Source organism: Trachurus japonicus, chromosome 2 (assembly GCF_045865225.1).
Source record: "Trachurus japonicus isolate A0001 chromosome 2, Traja_1.0".
Lineage (NCBI taxonomy): Eukaryota > Metazoa > Chordata > Actinopteri > Carangiformes > Carangidae > Trachurus > Trachurus japonicus.
In genome coordinates, this window is record NC_140908.1 from 10,590,062 (window position 1) to 10,613,689 (window position 23,628).

At 43.8% G+C, this 23,628-nt stretch overlaps 2 protein-coding genes across 2 annotated transcripts; one reads left to right on the forward strand and one right to left on the reverse strand.

The window, feature by feature from the left end:
• Positions 1 to 536: 536 nt before the first annotated feature.
• igfbp5a (insulin-like growth factor binding protein 5a) lies at positions 537 to 9,392 on the forward strand. Its single transcript, XM_085800135.1, has 4 exons — positions 537 to 2,069; positions 6,227 to 6,435; positions 6,867 to 6,986; positions 7,106 to 9,392. Exons 1-4 carry the CDS (start codon positions 1,736 to 1,738, stop codon positions 7,247 to 7,249), a joined length of 807 nt encoding a protein of 268 aa, XP_085656261.1. The 5' UTR covers positions 537 to 1,735; the 3' UTR covers positions 7,250 to 9,392.
• Positions 9,393 to 9,894: 502 nt separating this feature from the next.
• On the reverse strand, positions 9,895 to 22,704 carry igfbp2a (insulin-like growth factor binding protein 2a). Its single transcript, XM_085800148.1, has 4 exons — positions 22,197 to 22,704; positions 12,553 to 12,734; positions 11,261 to 11,401; positions 9,895 to 10,673 (listed from the first exon to the last, which is right to left on the reverse strand). The coding sequence occupies exons 1-4, from the start codon at positions 22,645 to 22,647 to the stop codon at positions 10,515 to 10,517; spliced, it is 933 nt and encodes a 310-aa protein (XP_085656274.1). The 5' UTR covers positions 22,648 to 22,704; the 3' UTR covers positions 9,895 to 10,514.
• Positions 22,705 to 23,628: the final 924 nt, after the last annotated feature.

Below are 23,628 nucleotides of genomic sequence, written 5' to 3' on the forward strand. Positions count from 1 at the left end.
ACAGTACTTTGGCAAAACAAGAGAAATCCACAGATATCTGAGGGGAATTATGAAGCTTTCTTGTCTCACATGCATGAACCCACCCTTGACTTTGGAAGAGTCGACGCACATTTGGTGAAACTTGACTGTATAATGACACCAAGTAATTTCTGACAAAGAACAGATAACACACATTAGGGTTTTGAGGTATGGCGAGGTCCATCCCATCTGGAAGCTCCACAGAGGAACAATGAAAGCCATGTTTGTGGTCACCATAGTATCTCAGTGCTCTAATTGCATCTGTACAAGTATTTAGATTTTGGTTGGAGATTAAGAGCTGAGCTGTCGACTTTCTCCAGAGAACACATTATCTCTGGAGTCAAGGAATCAAACTGGGAATTGGAGCATTGTGTGCAGAAATATGGGGAGTCAGCAGATCTGCCTGTGTCTTGCGACAGATATGACGATAAAAGATCATTAATGCTGAGTTAAGCCACACAAAGAACTCATCAAGTGTGTGGACCAGGACTGTAAAAACGTCAATCTGAGCACGAGCAGGAAGTAAATGGACTCTTTATTTTGTTTTTATGGTCTCTGTGACCAGGGGAACAGGCAGAAATCACCACAAATTTATTTAGAAGCTGTTTTGAAAGAGAGAAAATCACATTTAGGGGCCAGTAATAAACTGGTCGTAATCTCACCACTGAAATTTGGTCCATAAAAGTAACTTTTGAAAAACTTAACAATAAATCTTAACACTCTTGCTGACCCTAATATTTTTTCTTCATATAACCACATTTTCCACATGATGATCAGCATGTGACATTCAGTTGGGTCTAATTTTCTTTTTCTGCCAAATTGTTCTTGTATCAATGGCATCAACTTACTTTTCTCTTTCTTTAAAAATCACTTGCAACATGATATGGATTCACTGGCTCTCAAAAATGTCAAATTAAGTTTTTAGATCATCCAGCTTAAAGCCTGATCTTTGGAATGAGTGATGTGCTTTGTCTTGAGCACAAACAAGCAGAGTATAGAAGCGTTTATAAGGCTGGGAGCACTCAATGGCCACTCTGCAACGAGAGAGAAAAGGTCTTATTCAGTCGCCTTCAGGAGCATCGTCTCGTATCTGGCAGATCTGGAGACATGCCAGCACCCGCCCTGTGAAATCAGCATCTCAGCGCACGGAGTTGACAAGTGCGCCTCCCCCTCCAAACGTTGTTTGACATACCCATCGTTATAGGCTTCGCCTCTGGCAGTTTCTTTTTTAAAAGGCAAGCTCAAAGCCACAGATTATACATTCTGCTCACAAACCGTGCGGGTAAAATAACCTACACACAGAGAGAGAGAGACAGAGAGAGCAACACGGGGAATCTCTTTCTCATTTGGAGACGAGCGGCTTGCGCGTAAACGGCACCGGGCATCACTGAAGGGACAGATACGTGGTGTCTGGATATTTTATTGCCTTTTTTTTTTTAATAAATTGGTGACCGCAAGGTTGAAGCACAGCGCAGAGTGGGAGGTGAGCAGTGTGTGACTCTCTTCGTGGATTGCGAGCATCGGATGCGGTGACATTTGGGACCTTAGTGCGCAAGGCACCTGTGGATGCAGCGGACACCCTACTGATGTTCGGACTCAAACCTATTGCCAAGAAAGGATTCGCCACCAGATTTAGTTGATAATCGCTGCGGTTTCGCTCAGACACCCCTGCATTTTGCTTTTTTTTTTTTTTTTTTTTTTAGACGAGAAGCGCACCATGCTGCTGAGTGTTTCCTTCCTGGTGCTTCCCCTGCTGAGCATTACCGGCTGCGGCTCGTCGTACGTGCCGTGCGAGCCGTGCGATCAGAAGGCCCTGTCCATGTGTCCGCCGGTGCCGGTGGGCTGTCAGCTGGTGAAGGAGCCCGGCTGCGGCTGCTGCCTGACGTGCGCGCTCGAAGAGGGCCAGCCGTGCGGCGTGTACACCGGGCCGTGCACGCGCGGACTCCGCTGCCTGCCCAAGAACGGCGAGGAGAAGCCGCTGCACGCGCTCCTGCACGGACGGGGGGTTTGCAGGAACGAGAAGTTGTATAAACTGCTGCACCCGTCAAAAGGTAGGCCTGGTGCACGGAGATGACTGATTCAGAACACTGTGACTGCGATGACTTAAACAGGTCATTGCATTTATATGGACATTAATTAAGTGAATTAATCGAGTCATCAATTGGCTGCATTGAAATCTGCAGTGCTCAACCAGAAATGCCAGTATCATGTCACCTCTGATTGCACAAATCATGTTTCAGCTGAGGCTTTAAATGGCTCTGATGCAAAGAAATAACAAACAGCTGGGCAGATATTACTCCTCCCTTGTCAATGCAGGAATTTTAATGAAGCCCACAACTGACTCAGCCAGTGATGCAGTTGGAAAAAAAGAGATCTCTAGACTATAATCACTAATCCAAAAATCAATCTCACACCCAGCCATGATGCTTGACTCTGTCAGGAAGCCTGCAGCCCTGCACCAGGCAGGAATGTAGTTTATGTTTAGAGAAGCTGAGGGATGAAGCACAAAGAGAGAGGGTGGATGCCCTTCCTCTTGTCTTTAGGAGCCAGTGAGGCTGATATGGGTCAACTCCCCAGCCCTCCTTAAGACGAGTCGACACCTGTCATTACCCAGGCACACGACTTAAAGGGCCCCCATGCGTCTTGACCCCGTGAACTCTGTCAACAATTGGTGCCGAGTGCCGATCAACCTGTCATCTTGGGGTTTTTTGAAAAAGGCCCTTGTGTGGCTGCGAGCTGTAAATCAGTGGGTTACGTGTGAGCGGCCCGTCGCCCCCGGGGGCCCTCACCAGCCAGCTGACATAAAACAAGAGGGAAGATTACAGGTGGTGCTCTGTGAGGCTCCTCGTTTGGCTCCTTTTGAATGGCAGCTCAGGGACAGTCACTGTGTCTGCTTTGGGAAGCACTGAGGGGAGCTTTGTGACAAATCTTGGCTTGTGGCCCTCGCACTCACTCCCTCCAAGGTGTGAAATCATATTTAACCATCTTCCCTCCGTCTTCAGTTTCTTGTCTTTTCTTCCTTTTTTCTCTCTTTCAGTCTCTCTTTTGTCAGCTGCACTGCACACCTCTACTCTCCCTCATCTACCACCTGTACAGTTTTCCCACACCTAACCCACCTTTTTGTCCCCGTCTCTTTATTCTCTCCCACCACACTGCTTCTTCTCCTCTTTCCCTGCCTGGCTACTGTCCCTCCTCATCTTTTCCACCCTATTCTTCTTCTCAGGGTTTCACCCTTTCCAGTCTCTCTTGTGCTTTATTTTCCTACAGATTGGAGTTTTAGTGTTGAAGCAAAGCTACTCTGGAAACATAAATAATCTTACTGGCTGAGTTAAACCTCAGTGGGCTGAGCCAAAGAGCCGCAGTTTTTCTGGCTAAGTAACATTAGCATTAAGTCCAGAAACAAACGGCAGAAGATAAGAGAGGGAAGCATTGAGACGTTGCCAGATAAATGTATCAATGTCACATTCAATTTAGCTCTATCAAAGATAAGCATGTTCGCCGGCTATCGGTCCCACATTAACAGTCCATTTTTTAATTGTTCTTGTCATCGGCTTTCCTTTTAGTCACTTTGCAGTCAAAAAGATTTTTTTGGCTTCACTCGTTTAACCAGAGGAAGATCATTTCAACCTCGAGAGCAGATCCTCATCAGAGGAATCACTGTAGAACTATTCATCTCTCCTTCCCCCCTTTCCTCCCTTTCCCACACTATCATCTGCTCCCTCCCACCACACTTTGTTAGTCCCACCCTGGTCCCTTCATCAGGCTCTCCCCCGCTCTCTTACCTCCCCCTTTCCCTCCCTCCCTCCCTCTCTCTCTGTGTCTCAGCACTGCAGGCAGGCTTGTGCAGTGATTCAGCAGAATACAGGCTGAGCGTGGGTTACTGATCCCCCCTCCCCTCCCCCTCCCCCTCCCCACCCTCCCGCCTGTCTGCCCGTCAGCTAGCTCCTCCATTAACACCACATCTCCTGCTGGGCGCTCGCTTGGCACATAAATTAAACAAAACCCATATGCACGCTGATAAACACATGTAAGGATGACAGTTGAGAGGATTTATTAAACCTTACACCCGCGATGTGCAGCAGCAGTTGCTTTTTAGACATGGAGTGTAGGATTTTTTGCACGGCTACTTTACTGTAATGCACCACGATGGAGGAGTTTTGAGCATTTTGTGCACAGAAGTCAGAGCTCAGGAAATAATAGCATAAGCTGTCATCAAAGTCGAGGTAAAGGCTAAAAAAGTGGAGTATTTTCATCATGCTCACAAGTGCATGTGGCGAAAGAAGCAAAGGAAGGAAGGGAGGGAGAGAGGGAGGAAGGAGAGAAGTGTTCCTGCAGAGCCCCAGCTCTCCATATCACTGCCTCTCAACATGAGGAAAAGAGAGAGGAGGAGAAAAAAAAGAAAAAAGAAAGACGTGATCACTCAGCACAGGTCAGATTAGACAAGCTGGAGGATTACCAAGTGAAGACTTGATTGGACTTAAGAGTGGCTGCTGATCTGCCTCAGCTTTCTCTGGAGGAAAGGGGGGAAAAAAACGGTGTCAGCAGGAAACTGGAGGGAATCTCTCCTGGTTTTTCCAAGAACCTGTCATTATGGGCACCGATGACATCATCGTCATCACCACCATCATCATCACTGGTGGGAGAGGGGGGCTCGGGAGGTTTTAAGCATCATTTGCAACAAGGCGGTGACCTTGTTTCACCGCCCAGTTAGCTTAGTAGCTTAGTGATCACGTCAGTGCAGAAACGGAGGGGTTTATGTGCAGAGTTTGCAATCTGCCAAAATGCAGCGGAAACAAGTGCGTGACACAGCAGTGGAAATGGGCCAAATGTGGCTTAGGACTCGTACAAGGATAATGCATGTTTAAAGCTATAAATGAAGTCAAATATCAGTTTAAAGCTTTTGGGGAAAGAAAGATCCGGCCTCAACACAGCCGTTGTGGTCGAATGAATAGAGGGTGGGATGGAGGGAGAGGGGCGAGGGCTGTGGTTTGTAGCCTATACGACTGTGTGCGACTCCCCAGAGTTTCGCAAAAAGAGCTGTATTTTTGCACAGATGAAAGGTGCATGTACATGAGGGCTTCTGTGGGGGTTGGGACCCAAACTGGGCTGCGGCTGTTTGTGGTGGGTTGCCACATGACAAGTGTAATAGCATGTTTTCATGGGCATGGGTGCCAGGGTGAGACTAAATGTCTCATTTAGGTCACTGGCTATAAAAGTTTTAAAACCCCTGGTCTACATATACCCCAAACTGGCAACCCGACTTGCCATAAATGTAGGCTATGTTGTCCAGTATGTCAACACATCCAGTCTGAAACTGGCCGGTAGCCACGAACTGTACTAAATAAGCATTTAGCTGGTGCAGTGAAATCATCACGTTGTGTTGTGACGTTTCCAAATTGGACGCTCCTGTCCTGTGCCCTCCTGAGTTTAACTTTGCTTTTTAATTTTAGCCGCTCAAATATTTCCAGGTGGGAGCCATCATAGTGTTTTTGATTTTGACCCATCTAACTGTCTTCTTGAAAGCAAAGAGAAAAAATGCTTTGAAGCCTTGTTCCCACAGGACTAATATTACCTGTGGACATTCAGTTGTTGGTAATAATTGGTATCATTGGTTATTTTAATCCTGCCATGTCTGTAATTTGTAAAGTTCCGGTGTAAATTACCGACCATAGCTTGTCTGATAACAGTAATCCTGCGTGAATCAAGCTTCAGATAACTGCAGCTGCACATTCTTCTCCTTGCTTTTGTAATTGTGTTTTCATTCTGTAAATCCCATGCCTGTAATAATTTAAGAAAGGGTCAATTGTGAACAGATGAGTTTGAGACCAATTTGAAATGTGAATTTAATATGAGCAATAACAAGAATTATTTTGGAAGGAGTTTTGAATGACTGTTTCGGGTTTTGTCTTTTTTTAATTATGGGATTTTTAAAGAAATGAAAGCACATGTTTGGCAGAGACTGTTCAGTTCTGGTGCACTCAGAGTCAGAGTGGAGTTTGTGATGACTAGTAGCACTAAGGGGGGGATGTTTTGATTTATTTTTATCTGCACAAGCATGCATGTGATGCATACAGTACACATTCCTGCCAGATGCAGAAGGCTGCATGTAAACTACACAAGACTTACATACCAGGAGGAGAATATAAAAAAATGCACTAACCCCTGTCATTATGGGTATCAAACCTCATGTCTTTGTCCTCTCCATAAGATGAATCCAACGATGACACCCTGCTGCCCGTCCCCGAGTCCATGCTGCCCCAAACCAAGGTGCCCTTATATGGAAGAGACCACATCAGCAGTCGGAAGGTCCAGGCCATGAAGCAAGCCAAGGACCGCAAGAAGCAGCTGGCCAGGGTGGGACATGCCAGCAACTTGGACTTCTCACCGCTAAGCCTGGATAAAATGGACCCCGAGTTCGTAAGTGAAGTAGAGATTACAAAGATGCATTCCAGAGAGAAAAACTGACTCAGCTCAGAGAGACGTTTTTTGCTCCTTTGACTGAGATTTGGAGCAATTTTCTCCAGCGTGGATATTGACAAATGCAGCTCAATTGTAAATCAGAGCAAGCTCAGATACTGAATCCCAGTGCTTCAGGCTTTATTTGTTTTGCACACAAGAAGGAAACCAGTTCTGACACATCAGCCAAGATGCCCCACAGGGCAACTTTCACACGTGACAAGGTGGTGTGAACACGTGTGAAATGACAAATCACTAAAGTTCTCATTCGTGGAGTTGATTTCTAGGGATTTTTTCTTTTTCTTTTTTCTTTTTTACAAACTTTCAAGGGCATTTAAAGTCATAATTTTAACATGATCACAAAAGTTCACACCTGTTGTCTGTGTGTGTAGGGGCCCTGCAGGAGAAGATTGGATAATCTCATCCAGAGCATGAAAGACACCTCTCGGGTCTTGGCTCTCTCACTGTACATCCCCAACTGTGACAAGAAGGGCTTCTTCAAACGCAAACAGGTGTGGAAACCATCATTGTGCTGCTTCATCATCTGTTTTTTTTGTTCTGTCAGACCAATATGAAACCTTTTAATCCAACTGAAGCGTCTAATCCTTTTCTCATCACCCGCTCCTTGCAGTGTAAGCCGTCTCGTGGTCGAAAAAGGGGGATCTGCTGGTGCGTCGACCGGTTCGGCGTGAAAATCCCCGGCATCAACTACGCCGGAGGAGACCTGCAATGCAAGGATCTGGACAGCAGCAGCAACAGCAACAGCAACGAATGAGGTTGTCGAGTCACCCAAGCTCCGTTCCTCTGAGAACCTGCCAATCAAGCTAGCTCACGTAATGACTGCCAGTCAGGAGAATATGGCACAAATGCTTATATATGGTCAGGTGTGATGGACTGCATTATTGTTTTGTTTTGTTTTTTTTTCCAAAGGGGAGCCAAACTGAAAAGCTTTGCTTAGATGAAAAGTCTGCACATGTGGGTCTTACTCTGGCTCCCCACCGACTGTGTACTATGTCTGAGTTTAGCTAACGCCTCCTCTCTTTATATCCATAGATAATAGAGCATTATATATATTTGTATGATACTGATAACATTTTGTGTACCGAGTCTGAGTAGCAACTTATATACTCCTAAATTTATGAGACAAAGTCAGATTTCATCTAAATTAGCAACGTTTTACCAATTGTGATTTGTGTGAACAATACAGCCCTCCACCTACTGTCACTGAACACTAGTCTACGTGCAGGAGACCAAGCAGCAAGGGCTCTGCAGGAGGCAGATCAGCTGATGGCCTTCTCTTGGCTCATTTGGCATGATGGCTTTGATTGTTTTTGCAACGTAGATCGAAGTCCTCCTGTCAGCAGATTAAATCTCATATGATTTAAACAGTGTAAAAATGCCATTCATGGGGGGAGTTGTAGGCTACATCGCACTGTTTCTTAGCAGGGGAGCAGTAACCGTCCTTGAGCCAAGAAACCAAGAAGAAATCCATGCTCAGATTTCAGCATTAAATTGTGGGAGTTCACATCATGAATTAATAACAGTATGCTTATGAGTTATGGAAATGATTTCAGTCAGCTTCTGCTCTGAGGCTTTGTCCTCTCAGTGCACTTAGCCGTAACTGTAGCTCATTATTTTTTTTGCCACTGTCAGATGAGCCTCGTTTGCTTCTGCTTGTCAAACCCGGCGCTCGCTCGTGAAGCAGGTTTTGTTTTAAAACCATCGAACCTGTCTCATTGCCAAATTAACAGATTTAAATATAAATTTAAAAAAATCAGTTTTCAACATAGGTGCTTGCTAAATTCTCCTGCTCTAAGGCCCAAAGTGCTTTCATGAACAGAAAAGAAAAAAAAGCCTCGCTCATACACAAATACTGTACTGTAATCGGTTCCATATCTGACTTTTGAAAAGCCGTTTTCATAGTCCTGACAACTGTGTCCACTGTTTGTTAATGTAATTCATGTGTATGCATGTGTGTGCATGCTCCTGGATTTGTGTATGTGTGTGTGAGAGATAGAGTGTGGGTGTGTGTGTGTGTGTGCTGTATGTGCCATGCCACTAATAGTTCTCAACTTCCAAATCTCTTGTTTAAATTCTCATAAGCCCGGTCTACCCAAGCTACTGGCCAGCAAACGCTGTGCTTTTCCCTCCACAGCTCGTACCCAAATCATATGCAAAGGCCCCACATTGTTTATTTTTCCATGTGTAGGGTCCTCACTGCCACCACACAGGCAAATCCGTCGGCCGATGGTGACCTGCTCCCAGGGCCCATCGGGTCCATTATCCAGCGAAGAGCAAGGTCGCTGAGTCTGTATGTAAATTCAAGTGCCTTCTGCCCCACACCGCTTTGAATTTTGATTTGCATGTGGATCCATTGGGTTGTTGAATGCGGGATACTCCGGCACAAAAGAGGAAAACAACTTCAGGTGTGGATGTGGTTTGGAGGAATTGTAGTTTTTATGGTTTTTCAGTTGGTGGCTGACAAAGATCATCATGATCTTCCGCTCATGCGCTGCTGAACATGTGACGACGGACAGAGGACAAAATATCTTTGTTCTACAATTCAGAATTTGATCTGTTTTGTTGTTTTTCTTGTTGTAATAATCTTAATGTTCAGTTAATGACTTATAATTGTAGACATTCCTAATGTCAAATCACTCCTTTGTGATGTTAGGAGAGCTTTGACGGGGGCTCATCGGCCTATTCTTCCCAATACAACACCTCTATTGTGCTGTTGATTCTAGCGCACATTGAAACACAAGCAGTGACACTTTGAACATTTCAGAATCTCAATTAAAAAAAAAAAAAAAGATTAATGTGAACATTATGGTGAAATATTTATCAGGCGTGTAATTTGTGTACTCATTGTTTTTTTAAATGACAAATCACTATTTAAATAAAGTTCCTGTACTCACAAAGATGCATATCTGCACTTTTGTCTCTCTGTCTAGACTGATGAGTCAGCAGGTGAGTTTTCATGTGATAAGTCATCTCTGTGACCTTGACGCTGTCACTCAGGTGACGCTCCGTGCAGGCGGTGCTGTCAACCCTCCGTTACATCAGCGACAGGGATGTTTCCACCCATAGCGTTCGCTGTCTCGCTAGAGTTATAGGAGAAGACACAGAAAGCAGCAAAGCAGCACAGGGGAGCTTCAAAGCCTGGTGATAATTATCTGTCAGTTCATCACTACTATCACATTACACCCAGTCATTTGACCCACTGGAGCAGTTTTGAGTCAAATCCAACAAGACAATGTGGGTTAAAACACGACGTTTATCACAGTGGTTCCAATTTTTAAAACAAAAAGCATTTAAAGCATCACTTTAGACATAGTATGTGAGGTAAAACTGGCCTTGACCTTTGACCTTAAACCATCAAAATCTTATCTGTAAGTGCAGAAATAAAAACAAAGGCGCAAGTTGAATTTATTAACATTTTAATAGCGTTTTCTGCTTATGACTAGGCAGTCTAAAGTCATGTCCTCCCTAGTGCTGAACATTTAATGCACGCTACTGCCAACACGCACTACGTTTCATCTTAAACGGTGTATTAAAAGCCAGGTGTACTCGAAGCCTACAGTATAGCATGAGGCGGAACAGTAGTCTGCAAGCTAGGACACGAACACACACCTAAAAACATCAAATATGTTGAAGGCTTTTTCATATTTCAACACATACAGTACAAAACACTGATAACAGAGCAAATCTGAGCACAGTCACAATTAGTAAAGCAAAGACACTGACGCTCCAGCTGACGCCTACTGAATATCTATGAGGAAGAGGACTCTTATCTTTACTGCCCCCACCCCCTCCTCCTCTAAAAGTAATCTGCACTCACATCCTACGCAGCAAGCTGGACTCTATCTTTTCATCGTTTTTGGTGGTTAAGATTTCAAATGTCACTGTCATCAAATGAACTAGAGAAACATACACACAGAAAGATAATATATAGCTTACTCAGATGTTTGGTTTTTTTTGTTCCCAAGTACTTTACAGTTTTTTAGTTTCTTGTTTTGTTTTGTTTTTCGTCTCATGCCGTTCTATATCTGGGCCATGTCAGGGTGCTCAGGCTCCAGCTCTCTGAGGTACTGGCTGCAGTTGGGGTCGCCCCTCACGGTGGGGGCTGATGGGATGGGTCGGCCAGTGTGAGGGTTGACACACCAGCACTCGCCCCTCTGACCATGAAGAGACATCTTGCACTGAAAAATAATGATTTTATTTGAGGTTATCATGATTTTACAGAGTTGTGACAAGCCTTAGTGCTGTTTGTGCAACAAAATGACTATTCTGCTGTGAAAACATAACAATTTCAATTGATTCCTGTGAAGCTTTATTCACCTTTTAGCCTCTAAACAATTACATTCAGGTGGCTACACTGCAAAAACAGAGAATATTTGTCTTCTTTCTTGTCAAAATGTCTCATTTCTAGTCAAAACTAATCTCTTTCCACTTAAAATAAGACTCGTCACCTAGAAATGTACTTGTTTTTAGATAATCTTCACTTCTGCCAGTGATAGCAAGTTGTTTTTGCTTGTAATAAGGAAGAAAAACACGCTCCACAGATTTTTCTACTTATTTCAAGTGAAAATATGCTTGAAAGTAGTAAAACGTGTCTAAAAACAAGTTTTTATGTGATGAGTCTTATTTTAAGTATAATGAGATTTGTTTTGACTAGAAATGACATTTTGACTAGAAATAAGACAAATATTCTTGGTAAGATATTGGAGTTTTTGCAGTGTACACCCTCTCGGCTAACCACCCTCCTTCCCAGAATGCCTGGAGTCACCTGTTTGAGGTTATACTGCCCCCTCTTGTCACAGTTGGGGATGTGCAGGGCATACAGGTCTTCCAGGGGCCCTCGGTTATCTCTGAAGGGCATCTTGGATATCCGCTCCAGGACCTGGTCGAGCTCCTGCTGACACTGAGTCTTGAAAGCAGCAGAAACAACAACAACAGTCATGTTTACGGGCCCCATATGGTCACATCTGGGCGTGTCAGAGCCACAAGGTCTCGTTGACACACGGGGGCTATGGCAAAAAGTGTTTTTTAACATACAGAAAAAAAGAAAAGAAAAGAAATCACATCTCTTATATAACTTTCATCTGTTTTTACATTTTAAATAATGAAAATCTAATTTATAAAATATCCAAAAGCTTGGTAAAAGCCATTTACACAGCAGAGAACTATTCCAAGATACATCAACACTAAGATGTGCTTGCATGGCAATCGGCACATTCTTTTGGACACAACACATAAAATCTAATAAAATGCACATAAACACACACACACAAACACACACAGTAAACCTAGAAAGCTGAAGGGCTTTCTGGTAATGAGCATATGAATCACGATTCTTGCCAGTAATGAATAATAACTCTTGCCAGTGACCTCAGGTTTACCCCACAATTCAGTGAAGCCAAATGTCTTGTTGGGACACATGAGAAATAAAGTTTCTGGAAGAGCAATAACCTTTAAATGATTTTTATGGCGGGTGGAAAATACCACGATGCTGGTTAGAAATGCCCGGGGTTCACCCACGAGTCCCGGCTCTGGGATGCAGAGCAGTTCAGGTGTATTTAAGGTCAGTGAAAATCTGCCTGTTGATTAAAGGGCAGCGTTTGGTGTGAGAGCTGAATGGAAGGAAAACATAGTGGGGGGAAAAAAGACTTTTCTTTGTGCCATGACAGTTTTAATCCCCTCAAAAATTACGATTTGGTATTTCCCTGTGAGCCTTGAAATGAAATCAAAGTGCACTACTCAAATTTATTGACAGTTTTAGGCGTTAAAAAGCACTTTGACTCATCTTCAAATGCAGCAATAAAACACTTGTCAGGGAAACATCCAAACATTAAGACGTGCTGCACCAGAGGGAGGCGCTGCTTTGTTGACTGAGCGTGACTACAGAAGATTTACACCTGCACTCCTGAGTTAGTGGGACCGACTGCCATCATGATGTCACACACTGCACAAAGGGAAAGCTTTAACACCATGTTGCCTGGATAAAATGATTTATTCATTCATTTACCGACAAAAAAACAAGTCATTGCAGTTCCTCAGACTTCTGCTGAAAGGCCTCACCTGTTTAGGCCGAGTAGGTTTGACCTCCTCCACCTTGTTGGTCTTCATCTTGGTCTTCATCTCCTGTCTATGCTGGCGTACGGCGCTCTCTTTGGGGCCCAGCCAAGGGGTCTCTTTACTGGGCTTCCTGACCACTGGGATGTCGCTGACTCCCTGCTCAGACAGCGGCTCCACAGCTTCACCTGCAGAAAGAAAAAAAGCCATAAAATCAAACTGCCAGGGGTCTGACAATTTCTCCTCTATGAAAAAAAATGAATTATCACATTGTGAACAAAGTCAAAAGGAATGAACAACAGGGTAGAAATTAAACCGGACGGGAAAGAATCTCAATCCTTGTTCCAAGGACATTTTGATGGACACGTTTGCCGCTGAAAGCACTTAACCTGCGACTCCTCTGGACCGTCTCCCCCGTGCACTCAGCCACCCTGCTGCCCTCCTGCCATCATTTTGGTAATGGATTGGGGCTTTTTAGAGGCTGGGGAGTGGGGGTGAGATAAGCTCTGAATTGCACAGATCATTTTTCAGAGTGACAAAAGAGTGTGGGCTGCCCTGCTAAAAAGGTTTGGGGGAAATGGATAGACGGACTCGGTGCAGCTGCAGAGGTGACGGTGACCCTGCAGCCTGAGCCCCTTGAGGGGAATAAAAGGACATGTTCTGCTTCTTTCTGGAAGAGTATACAGACCACAGCCTGCTCTTTTTATGCTCAGTTGTATTCGTCAGGAAATTGGCAGCAGATTGACCTTGTTTTATTGAACATTTACAGTTTATTCTTGTAGGAAACATCAAGTCTTAGGGGGGAGACGGATGACAAAACTCTACAGTATGTTATCCCCCACGATGTTAAATGATTGGATAAGTGATTGATTAGCTGATCTAGTGCACCTGGGCCTTCCAGGGAACAAAAGCTGACTGCATCTTTCTTTTCAGTTTGGCCTCCAGAGCACAAACCTCTCAGCTGTGCGTTGCTTTCCCTGCCAACATTTACACCCCCAGTTGTTCACGTTTAGCATTTCTTTTGCATTTGTGACAATTTTCCACATTGTCACAACTGAGATTTTAACTAATAGCGATAATACGGTGCGGTCTGTGTGTCCAAAACTACTGTTAAAATGCTCTGAAATGCACCAGAATCCTTTTCCTTTCTCATACAGCGGAGGAACCACATGCAGCTCCATTAACAAGCTTGTGGGCTGAGAAATGTTGGCCACCGCTGAACTTCAGTCACAGTCAGGTTTCCATGGCTGCTTTTTTTCCCCCCCGAGTTATGTGATTCAGCTTCACAGTCAGATGTTGAAAGTGGCGATAAACGAACACAACGGAGGTTATCATCAGAGATGTAAGGTTTTACACTTGTATTTGGAAGACTGTATGATTAGTCTGAATCATATTTGTCCTAATAGGGTCTGGGTAGCATCTGTGTATCATTATCTCTAATCCCCGATCATGTGGTGCATCACATCCAAAAGCTGCTATCCCTGCACAACAATCAAAAAGAAAGAAAGTTGTCTTCTGATTTACAGCCATTAGAAAAAGACATACGACTTCCAACTGCTCCACAAAACCACAAAAAGTAAACTATCACTGAAACATCCCTCCAGCCACTTTTCATTGACTTTGACCATCTTGTCTCTCCTTGAAGTCTTATTAAACATCAATCTAAAAAAAGACAAGAATGCTCAAACAGATGGAGCGAGCAATGTGAGAGGCCATCAGGTCCAAGCCAACTTGTTGTTTCTGACAACAGAGCATACTTCGCAGTTGGGTTGGGGTTTAGGGTTGATGGGGAGGGAGTGTCACTCCCAACCAGCTGACTTTAAGCGAAATAAGTCAAATTCCTCAGAAAGCAACATGATCACATCTCAGCTCAGTTTAGCCACTCAAACGGTGACTATATGCGCAAAGGAGACTGTTTATTTTCTCTTTTTCTTTCGCAGGACGGCCTTTATTTCACGTATGCAAGACTACACTTGACACCTGAAGGAAAGAAGGGAAATAAGCACAGACAGTGGAGAAGGTCAAATAGTCGGCCAGAACGTGGAAGAGTTCACAGTTATGCAAGGGCCAAGCTGTAACGTGCAGACTTGTGGAAAGGCATTTGTAGGACAGAGAATGAAAGCGAGTGTGTGTTACTGTTGGTGGTGGTGGTGGTGGACTGGAGAGGCATTCTCTGCAAGAGGTAAATTTGACGTCCGGTTGTAGAATATGATTACAAAAGGCCTAAGAGAGAACGGGAGAAAGGAAATTCCAAACGAAGCAATAACAAGGTGCTGGCGCCTTCTGCCATCAGATAGATGTGGTGTTGTTGGACTTCAGCTCCCCCTATGACGCTCCACCATGTTCTCTCGGGCTTGTCTTTGAAGACCGGGTTTCTTCGCAAAAAGGGGCAAAAGTCAACTGAAATCAGGTGTGTCCTCACATGTGTGTGTGTGTGCGCACAAGTTGTGCAGATAAACACACAACACGCTCAGGAATATTGGCAGCTGGGGTGACTTTTGTTTTGCTGTCTTACATAATCCCCACAGTATCCAAGCGCAATACCATCACTCCCTCTCTTCTGAGGAAACCTGAGCCGTTCGCTCAAATACACCGTGTGGGCGCACACAGACACACACACACACACACACACACAGACACAGACAGGAATGGACGGTTTATAAGCAAGAAAACAGCAATCTCCTACTTGAATGTACTCACACACATACACACACACAAACACAGAGGGTCAGGACCCCACTTTTAGGGGGCACTAGGCCTCTGCAGTACAAGCCGTCCCACAGCGGTGGGCTGGGGATCAGCAGTATCAACAGAGCAGCAGGCCTACTGTCCAGTCTACTGCTTGAATTAATCCTCACACAATGGCCCGGGAGGCTTCCTTTCTATATCTGATCCATGTTGAATTCCCAGATGGCACGTAAGCCAGAAGTGTCATGTCTGATTGTCCAGATTCTGGTCAACTGAGCAAATGGCAGACTTGGCCGTGGTGGTGGAGAAACGGACGGGGTTGAAAAAGGAAAGATCCAAGCGCATGCACCAGCGTTCTGCCGCGCCATTGTGTTTCCATGGACACACATGGACTGTTTTTTTCGTGGGTGTGTTGTGAAGTGAAGGGATGGCGAGGGGTTAGCTTTTAAAAGTTCATGGATTTGGGCTACTTTGATTATTGTTTATATCCTCATATAGCCTCTGACTTTCCTTTTCTTACTTCAGTTACTTCATTTAACAATGTCAGGTGCTGTAAGCCCATTTTGTATGTAGGTTTTTTCTATTTTTTGTCTTAAAAAAAGTTTAAAAAGTGAAAATAAAAGTTCAAACATTTAGGTAACTGTTTAAACACTGTGTTAATATTTATTTATAAGATATTTCAATTCTACAGCTGCATCACCGAGCTTCTCCTGTGCTTCAGGAGCCTGAGTGATTTTGAGGTGAAGTTGGAATGGTTCTTCAGAAAAGAAGTCTTTACTATATACTTTCATAAAAAGTGCCTGGACACTAAGAAAAAGTGAATTCCATGTGGTTTTTGTTTTGTTTTGTTTTGTTTTGTTTTGTTTTGTCCCTTACAGGCTGGGCGCCTTAATTGGTGCATGACACTTAAATAAATATCAATTCAATTCAATCAGCAGGTGGACCTCTGCCCTGACACGATCCTGAAAAGAGACCTCGATAAACTTGAGAATTTATTCCCTCCTCGATGATATCGAGCTGTCTGGGCCCAAAGCTCCAAATCATGATGTTTTCAAGTTGGTATGCGGAGCCCTTTTTACAGCATGCATACTGCTGCTGCGTGTTCTTCCCAAACAATTCAACCTTATCTCATCAGTCTATAAAACAATTCCCTGTGGTGCTGTGGAGAGTCAGGCAAGGCTGAAAGCTGCTTTTTTAGAGAGCAGTGGCTTGCGGTTGTCCGTGGCAGGACATCGTGCACACTGCACCAAGATCTGAGCACGGTTTGACTGGTGTGTGTTGAAATAGATTGCTCATAATCGTAACTTTTGATGAAGATCTGACATTTTAAGGACATAATTTGAGGTAAATCCAAAGGGATCAATTACTTTTACTTCCCACTACATCTAATCTAACCTCAGACCACCGATCAACATACCTCAAAACTGCACACACAGAGATGAGAGAGGCTCTTAAGTAGCGAAAGAGCCGAAATTGAGCCATCCCTTTAAACGTAGGAATGTAGAAATGGGTAGAAAATGAAAAGAGTAATGCATATCTCTCCAGTAAACCTCTTAACACGCCTCTGAAGTGTGAAATAGGTCATGTGCCACTTAAGGCGTTCATGAAAGGCACTGCGAAGAGTAGCCGCAGTCCATCATCCATTACAAGGCCTGGTGGGACTGTTTTCCTAGAAATACAAACTCAGCAGAGTGCAGATGTGTTTACCTTCCAGGCTTTCTGGCCCGCAACAGTCATCTACAAGCAGGTTTTGGACAGGCTCGGGCACGTACGTACACAGCGCGGCATCCAAAAGACCAGGCAGCTATAGCTCCACTACAATCTGTGGGGGCCGATTTGTACAGGGACGTGAACGAGCGTCCTGCGGTGTCACCGGCGAGTTAAGACATTCATCATTCAGGTTAATGACTGAGGCGTCATCCTCTGGTTCCACTCAACGCCCAAAACAGTGGGTGTGAGGAGGAGCGTGGGGTCTGTGGAGAACCTGATGGTTGTTTGTCTGCAGCTCCCTCTGTTATCAGGGCGAGAACAAGGGGTGAACAAAGCAAATTATTGATTACATAAATGTGCATCTAATATACATTTGACATAAGCTATTAGATGCGCAATATATCTTTTCTTTCACTATCTTCAAAAGTTAGATAATCGCAATATAGATAGGACACGATGTACAGTCTTCCCATTCCTTTGTCCCTCTCCCCTGCAGCACCCCGTGTCCCCTTCCCCTCCAGTGTCAGTAGCATTTCAGACAGTGTTTGTATTGTCTTAAATCACCCTTGACCAAAAAGGAGGGTGGGAAGTTATTCTGGATCTCAATAGGCACGAGGAGATTCTTGGCACGGGTACACGTGAAGTTGACGCCCGGGGGGGAGATGGCACAAATGCCCCTGTTTTTGGAGAAGCCTGGGGATTATCTCGGAGCTATTTCAGTCCTGTGGGCTCCGTCTGGACGCCCCCGCAGGTACACATGGAATGCCCCTTGTTAGCTAACAATGTTATTTCAGCGACCAGATGGCACAGGAGGTTTTTTCCCCATTTTTCTTTCCACCTCATTTTTTCCTCTCCATAACGACTTTTATAACAGTGCTGAGTAGAACAAAGGGTTTGTATCAGGTTTTCCCTTTCTCATTGTCTGAATAGTTTTGGGTGGAATTAACACGGAAAGAAATGGCGGTTTGAGGAATTAACAATCAATTATCGTGATCTCGTAATGAAGACTGGCTGCTGTTGCTTTCTGTATCAATTTTTTTTTACACATTCAGGTGACACTCAAGCAGCCAAATATGCGCTCTGTGTGGGCTTCGTTGAGCAACTTGCTCCCCTTCAGGGTCATATATGGTACGATCCCAGTCAAAACATCTAAACGCCCATCCAATCTGATTAGAGGAACCTTTATTTGGGTCCAGGTTTCTGTGGGAACTGAATATCAAGTGATACTGTGCATAAACAGAGGGGGTGGTGGGAAACTTGTTCGTGTTAGTTTTGAATGGGGAGAGATTTCAAATAAGGGCATTTCAGCTGAAAAATTAATAAAACATTGAATCTTTTTGTTATCAGTAAAAGTCTGAAATTGATATCACTTGGAATTAACCACTGTAATCAGTTCTTGGGTTTACATGCGACCTGGGAGCCTCTAATTTCATCCATCCTTTTTTTTTTTTTTTAAACTAATTGGTCTCAAATTGCCAACAGCCACCCCTGGTTCATCATCATCATCACATCTCATCTTACTAAATCCATCCCAAGATACTCTATACTCCGTGAATTCTTGTAAATTTCCGATAGAGATACCGAAACCAAAACCAAAGAGGGCTCAGTGGGACAGATGTACCAACATGTTGGCTTCAGGTAGTCTGATGTTGTGACACATCTTTGGTGGCTTAAATGCTCTCTTTATTTTGATATAAGGTCATGATTTGAGATAGCTCTGGCACCAAACTAAAGCTTTACTTGAAGTGGTAGGGCCGCACATGCCAAAATAATTCCTCCGGGTTATATTAATGAAAGCAGACTTGCCTGCAGTGTAACACATGCAGACAATCACTCATGCAGCACACACAAACAAACAGATCAGGGATGCTAAGGGCACAAGGGGAGGAAATAAGAGCGCACAGGATTTGGTTTCTTTCTGCTTAACTGAGTGCAATGCATGTTTTCAATTCAGATGATCAGCTGAAATCAGCGGATCCACATGTCTTCGTGGCCCCATGCATGATGTGATGGAGTTTCGGCCCGGCACCACAGAAACAACACGGGCAGTTCGCTGAATTCACATCACAGCGTCATCTCCTCTAACTCTGTCTCTGTCAATTCTTATATAGTTGATGTTTACAACCAGATATATGACCCTCACCATGCAACCAGAGCTGGTCTGAGCCTCATGCATGTGAGGATTTCATGCTTTAATTTTGTACTTTTACACTGTAGGTTGAACAAAACATTATTCGACTGAATCCAGGTTATGTTTTTTATTTTTTAATCAATGGAAAAAAGCAATTAGTTGCAGCCTTTCTTATCATCCACTATTCAGAAAAACTTCACACTTTTACACTTTCTGTCAAACACCCACTCATTTCCAGTTTATTGCAAATGAATTTCCAGTGTGGCCTGGGCCTAAAAACCTGCTGCTGATCTGAACGTGACATTTTGAAACACTCGTGCTCCCTGTGGAGGTCATTTCATGAAGCAATAGCTGCTGATTAATTTGTGAATTACTAATAAGTTAGAAATTCCCTGTGGTCCTGACCAGAGCAGAAAAGCCATGTGCCATCATTAATTAGAACAAACAAGAGGCTAAATGAATTCATTGCTCCACTTTATTTCCTCCCTGTGTTTTATAGGTGTTGACGTATTTCTATCTAAACAAGAAAGGGACTGAAGCAGTTTGTGTTCATCTCTCTTTCCTCCACTGATTGATTAGTTTCCACCAAAACAATCGTCTCCTCCTCTCTTTAATATCTGCGAATGCTCACTCTAAGGTCAAATGATGGCTGACTCTTGACCTCTTTGCTGTTCGGCTGTTCGGCTGTTCCAGGACACATCAGACCAGGATCAGGGATCAGACCGTTGTTGTCAGTGCAGCTGTGGATAATCCACATCAGATCAATTCCTGCTCCTTTGTGTGAATGTCACATCTGATGAGATATAGTGACATTTCCTTGGTGTTCCTTGTTAAGAGGTTTACAGGTTAAATTGAGGGAGTGGAATAAAAATAAGCCTGAAAAACAGGATGTTGAAGGCTGTAAACATCCAAATAAAGCAGCTGCAGCATTTCATCCTTTGATTCTTTGCCCAGGGTGTCAAATCAGCTTAAGAGTCACTGCTCCCCCTGCTCAGCTAAATACAACCACCTCATTATTGTATTATAATCAGCCCTTTTCTCTAATTTACAGATTAATTCCTGGAACAAAGGAGATGCAGCGATAGTGCCCAGAACATTAAAGTTTGCTCTCAATCTTCCAAAAGAGCCTGTGAGCTGATTTCTATCAGGGATTTCATTACTTCCTCTTTTTTGCTGTGTATCTGAGAAGAATTTATTACAGGAAATCAATCAGTTGAGTCTCAAACTGGGCCAAATGAAAGCATGAGACTGACAGTAACCATCTGTAACAAGAACAGTAAATTTATCAAGTCTTGTTACAGAAACCGAGGGGTGTATAGAACAGGATTTAACGGGCAGCCTGACAAGTTATTGTGAAGCTGAAAATCTTTGGGAGTGAATCTGCAGTTTTGACGAAAGAGGGAGAAAATTTCGAGGCACATTCAGCCTCACTTCTGATGAGAAAAATCCTCTTTCATTGTGCGACCTTGAGAGGGCTGCACACTTCAGTCAGACCGCTCACCATAACACTCTTTACCTCTGTCTTTGTCAGAAATCACTCTTCCATCTGCAGCAGCAAAGGCTTTTATCCAAAACAACTCCGCATTCAGCCTTTGGAGCCAATTTCTGAGCTTTTACTGTTTTCTTTTTCTTTTTTTTCCTTCCTCTTTTGAACACATCTCACCACATCTCAGAGCTTTCAACTTGCAAGCTGTAGCACAGCCTAACCCAAATGAGGAAAAAAAAAATCTGATATCTTACAAATTGCCTCCATGCAAGCAAGCCTTTACATGATGAGTTCATGTATTTTGTTCCCGTGTTTTGCTCTTATGTAACTCCGCACTCCATGCCTGTTTTATTACTTGTCTATTATTGCTTGAGAAGGGACCACAGAAATAAACTTTACTGCATAGGTAACATAAATGTGGCATTAAGTCATTATGTTGGATGATTATGAAATCATAAATGTGTCATGAAGCAGTTCTGGCCTTTTGTCAGCACGCCGGAGAGTCCTGCAGAGAACAGGGTTACTCTGAATGCCATCTCCGGTAGTTTCTCTACGTTCCAGGAGTGCAGTGCCAAAATAAACACGTGTCAGTCTGGAGGTAAACTCTGACAAAGCATGGATTTGGAAATGAGTAGAAATCACACCCTGGCTGGCTCCACTGGACCCTCATTGACTGTGTGCGTTTGCAGCCTTTAAAATCAGCCAATTAATGAGGCTGTTTACTTTTCTTCTTCACTGTGACCTGTCTTTGTTTAAACACAAACCACATGAGCCTCGCTGGCTCCTGGCCACACGCAGCTTTCATTGTGACCCTTCTTGCACATACATCCAACTCATTTTCCAGCTAGACAATCCAGTTAATGCAGTCACTGTCAACAGCAGTTTACAGTTACATCTGGTCAAAGCTTGAAGTCCACTTTTCCAATCAATGCAGCATTCCTCTTGCTGTTTCTCTCCGTTCCTTTCTCTCCACTCCCCTGTGGAAATGTCAACATCAATACTATGATGTTTTCTGTGTCCATCCCACTGAGTACAACTTCTGGGAATTTTTGCAGGCCACTACCTCTCTTCTCTGTTACACGGTTTTTAAGGGCAGGTTTTTTGATATTGGGAAAGACTGCATGGCCAGCTGTTTGGAGCATAACTGCGGCTAACTTGTTCCTTTCTGATTCTCTCACCTCATGCACACCAGGATGATTCACAACACTTAAAACAGGTCTATGCAGCAACAGGGATTAAAAGGAGTGTAAGAATACCTCATGCAACGCGCATTAAATAGGTCATTACTCTACTTGAAGTTGAGGAATTGCACATCTCACAAAGTGCTGGCAGTGCAAACTTGTAGATTATTTCAAGTTTGCAGGCAAAGGGCTCCAAATGGGCTTATAAATGAACGATGTGAGGCTGCAGACATCAAAGTAAATCTAAATGTAGGCTATGTAACATCATAAAAAATATCAGGAAGGAATATCATCCACCAGAACTTCACTGTTGAGTAACAGTCCCTATTTTCCACAGATTTGGGCTCAGCCTTCATGACAATGCAACATTTCTACACTATTCCTCAGGCTGCAGTCTAGACAGTGTCATTAAAAATTGATAGAAGAAAAGCAGGTTTCCAGTAAACTGACTGACCGCTGGTTTGCTCCCGGTGCTCCTGGCTGAAAGTGGTCGTCTCGGTGTCCACTTTGCGCCGGCACTGCCCCTGGCCCTGCACCAGTTGCTCCAGGGGAAGCTCCGAATCGGGCGTCGGGTAGCATCGGAGACCGGTGGAACATCTCGGGGTGTACACGCCGCACATCTCGCCCTCTTGCCGGGCGCACACGGGGCAGCACCCGCAGCCCGGTTCGCGCACTATCTCCGCGCAAGTCTCGGTGAGCTTTGGGCACAGCGCCTGGCGCTCCGCGGTGCAGCCCGGGCAGCGGAACACCATCTCGGCCAGGGAGGCACCGGCGAAAGACGCGGAGAGGATCAGCAAGCAGCAGCCCACGTACGACAGCATCGTTATAGGCATGAGGTTTTTGGTCATTATCATGGGGCGATGGAAGGCAATCCCAAGTGAAAAAAAAGGGGAAGAAATGTGCATGCGAACAGGTGAAGCCGGGGGCTGGGAGGTCTGCTGGGTCCTACAAATTCCCAGGTTTGCTCTCGGGGCCACATAAGGGTGTGAATTTGGGGGGGAAAGAAGACAGAGGATTTAGTTCGAATTTCATCTTTTAGCTCTCAAAATGTTGGCTGCAAATTACACAGAGCACCCCAGGAAAGATTAAACTGTTCCCATCTCCTTATTTTATATGTTGAGGTTTTATATCACCCAGGATGTAAAAAATGGGTTTTAAAAGTTTGACTTTATGCATTTGAAGTTGTGAGAATACTTACCTACAACACATTACCAGCCCCTATAGTGATTTTGGATGATATGGCAATGACTTTACATTTTCTCGACTGCCTCAATGAGAACAGACTGCAGATTTAAATACATTTAAACAAAAAAAGAAAAGGAAAGGGGGAAAATGAATTTCTCATAATATAACACAAGTAAAGCATAGTTTTATATTTCACAAGAATTCTCACTTTTGATTAAATCCATCACCCCAATAAGTCAATATTGATAATAAACACATAATACCCTCAGTACAACAGTGGTTGATAGAAAAATGTGAGATTACATTAAGTACAGGCATGCACCTGAAAATATTCATGCTATTTTCTCTGCCTGTTACTGAACTGATGAGCCCCACCTGGATGTCTTAAAATAAATAAAATAAAATAAAATAAAATAAAATAACATATTTGTCATCATCAAGAAAATAACATGAAGTACTGTATCATCTTTGCCATTTTCCTACTCCCCAGTTGACCCCTGACCACTTCATAAAATTGTTTTCTCAAATGTAAAACAGCATCCATTGAAAAAAAAAAAAAAAGAGGAGAAGATGTGAAATTTAGTAACAGCACAGTGAATCATAACTCCCTGCCTGCAAGACTCTGTATTACTATACATACTGTGGCCTGTTTGTTTCAATCAGCACAGCCTGCCCCAACTCCCAGAATGCATAAATAAACA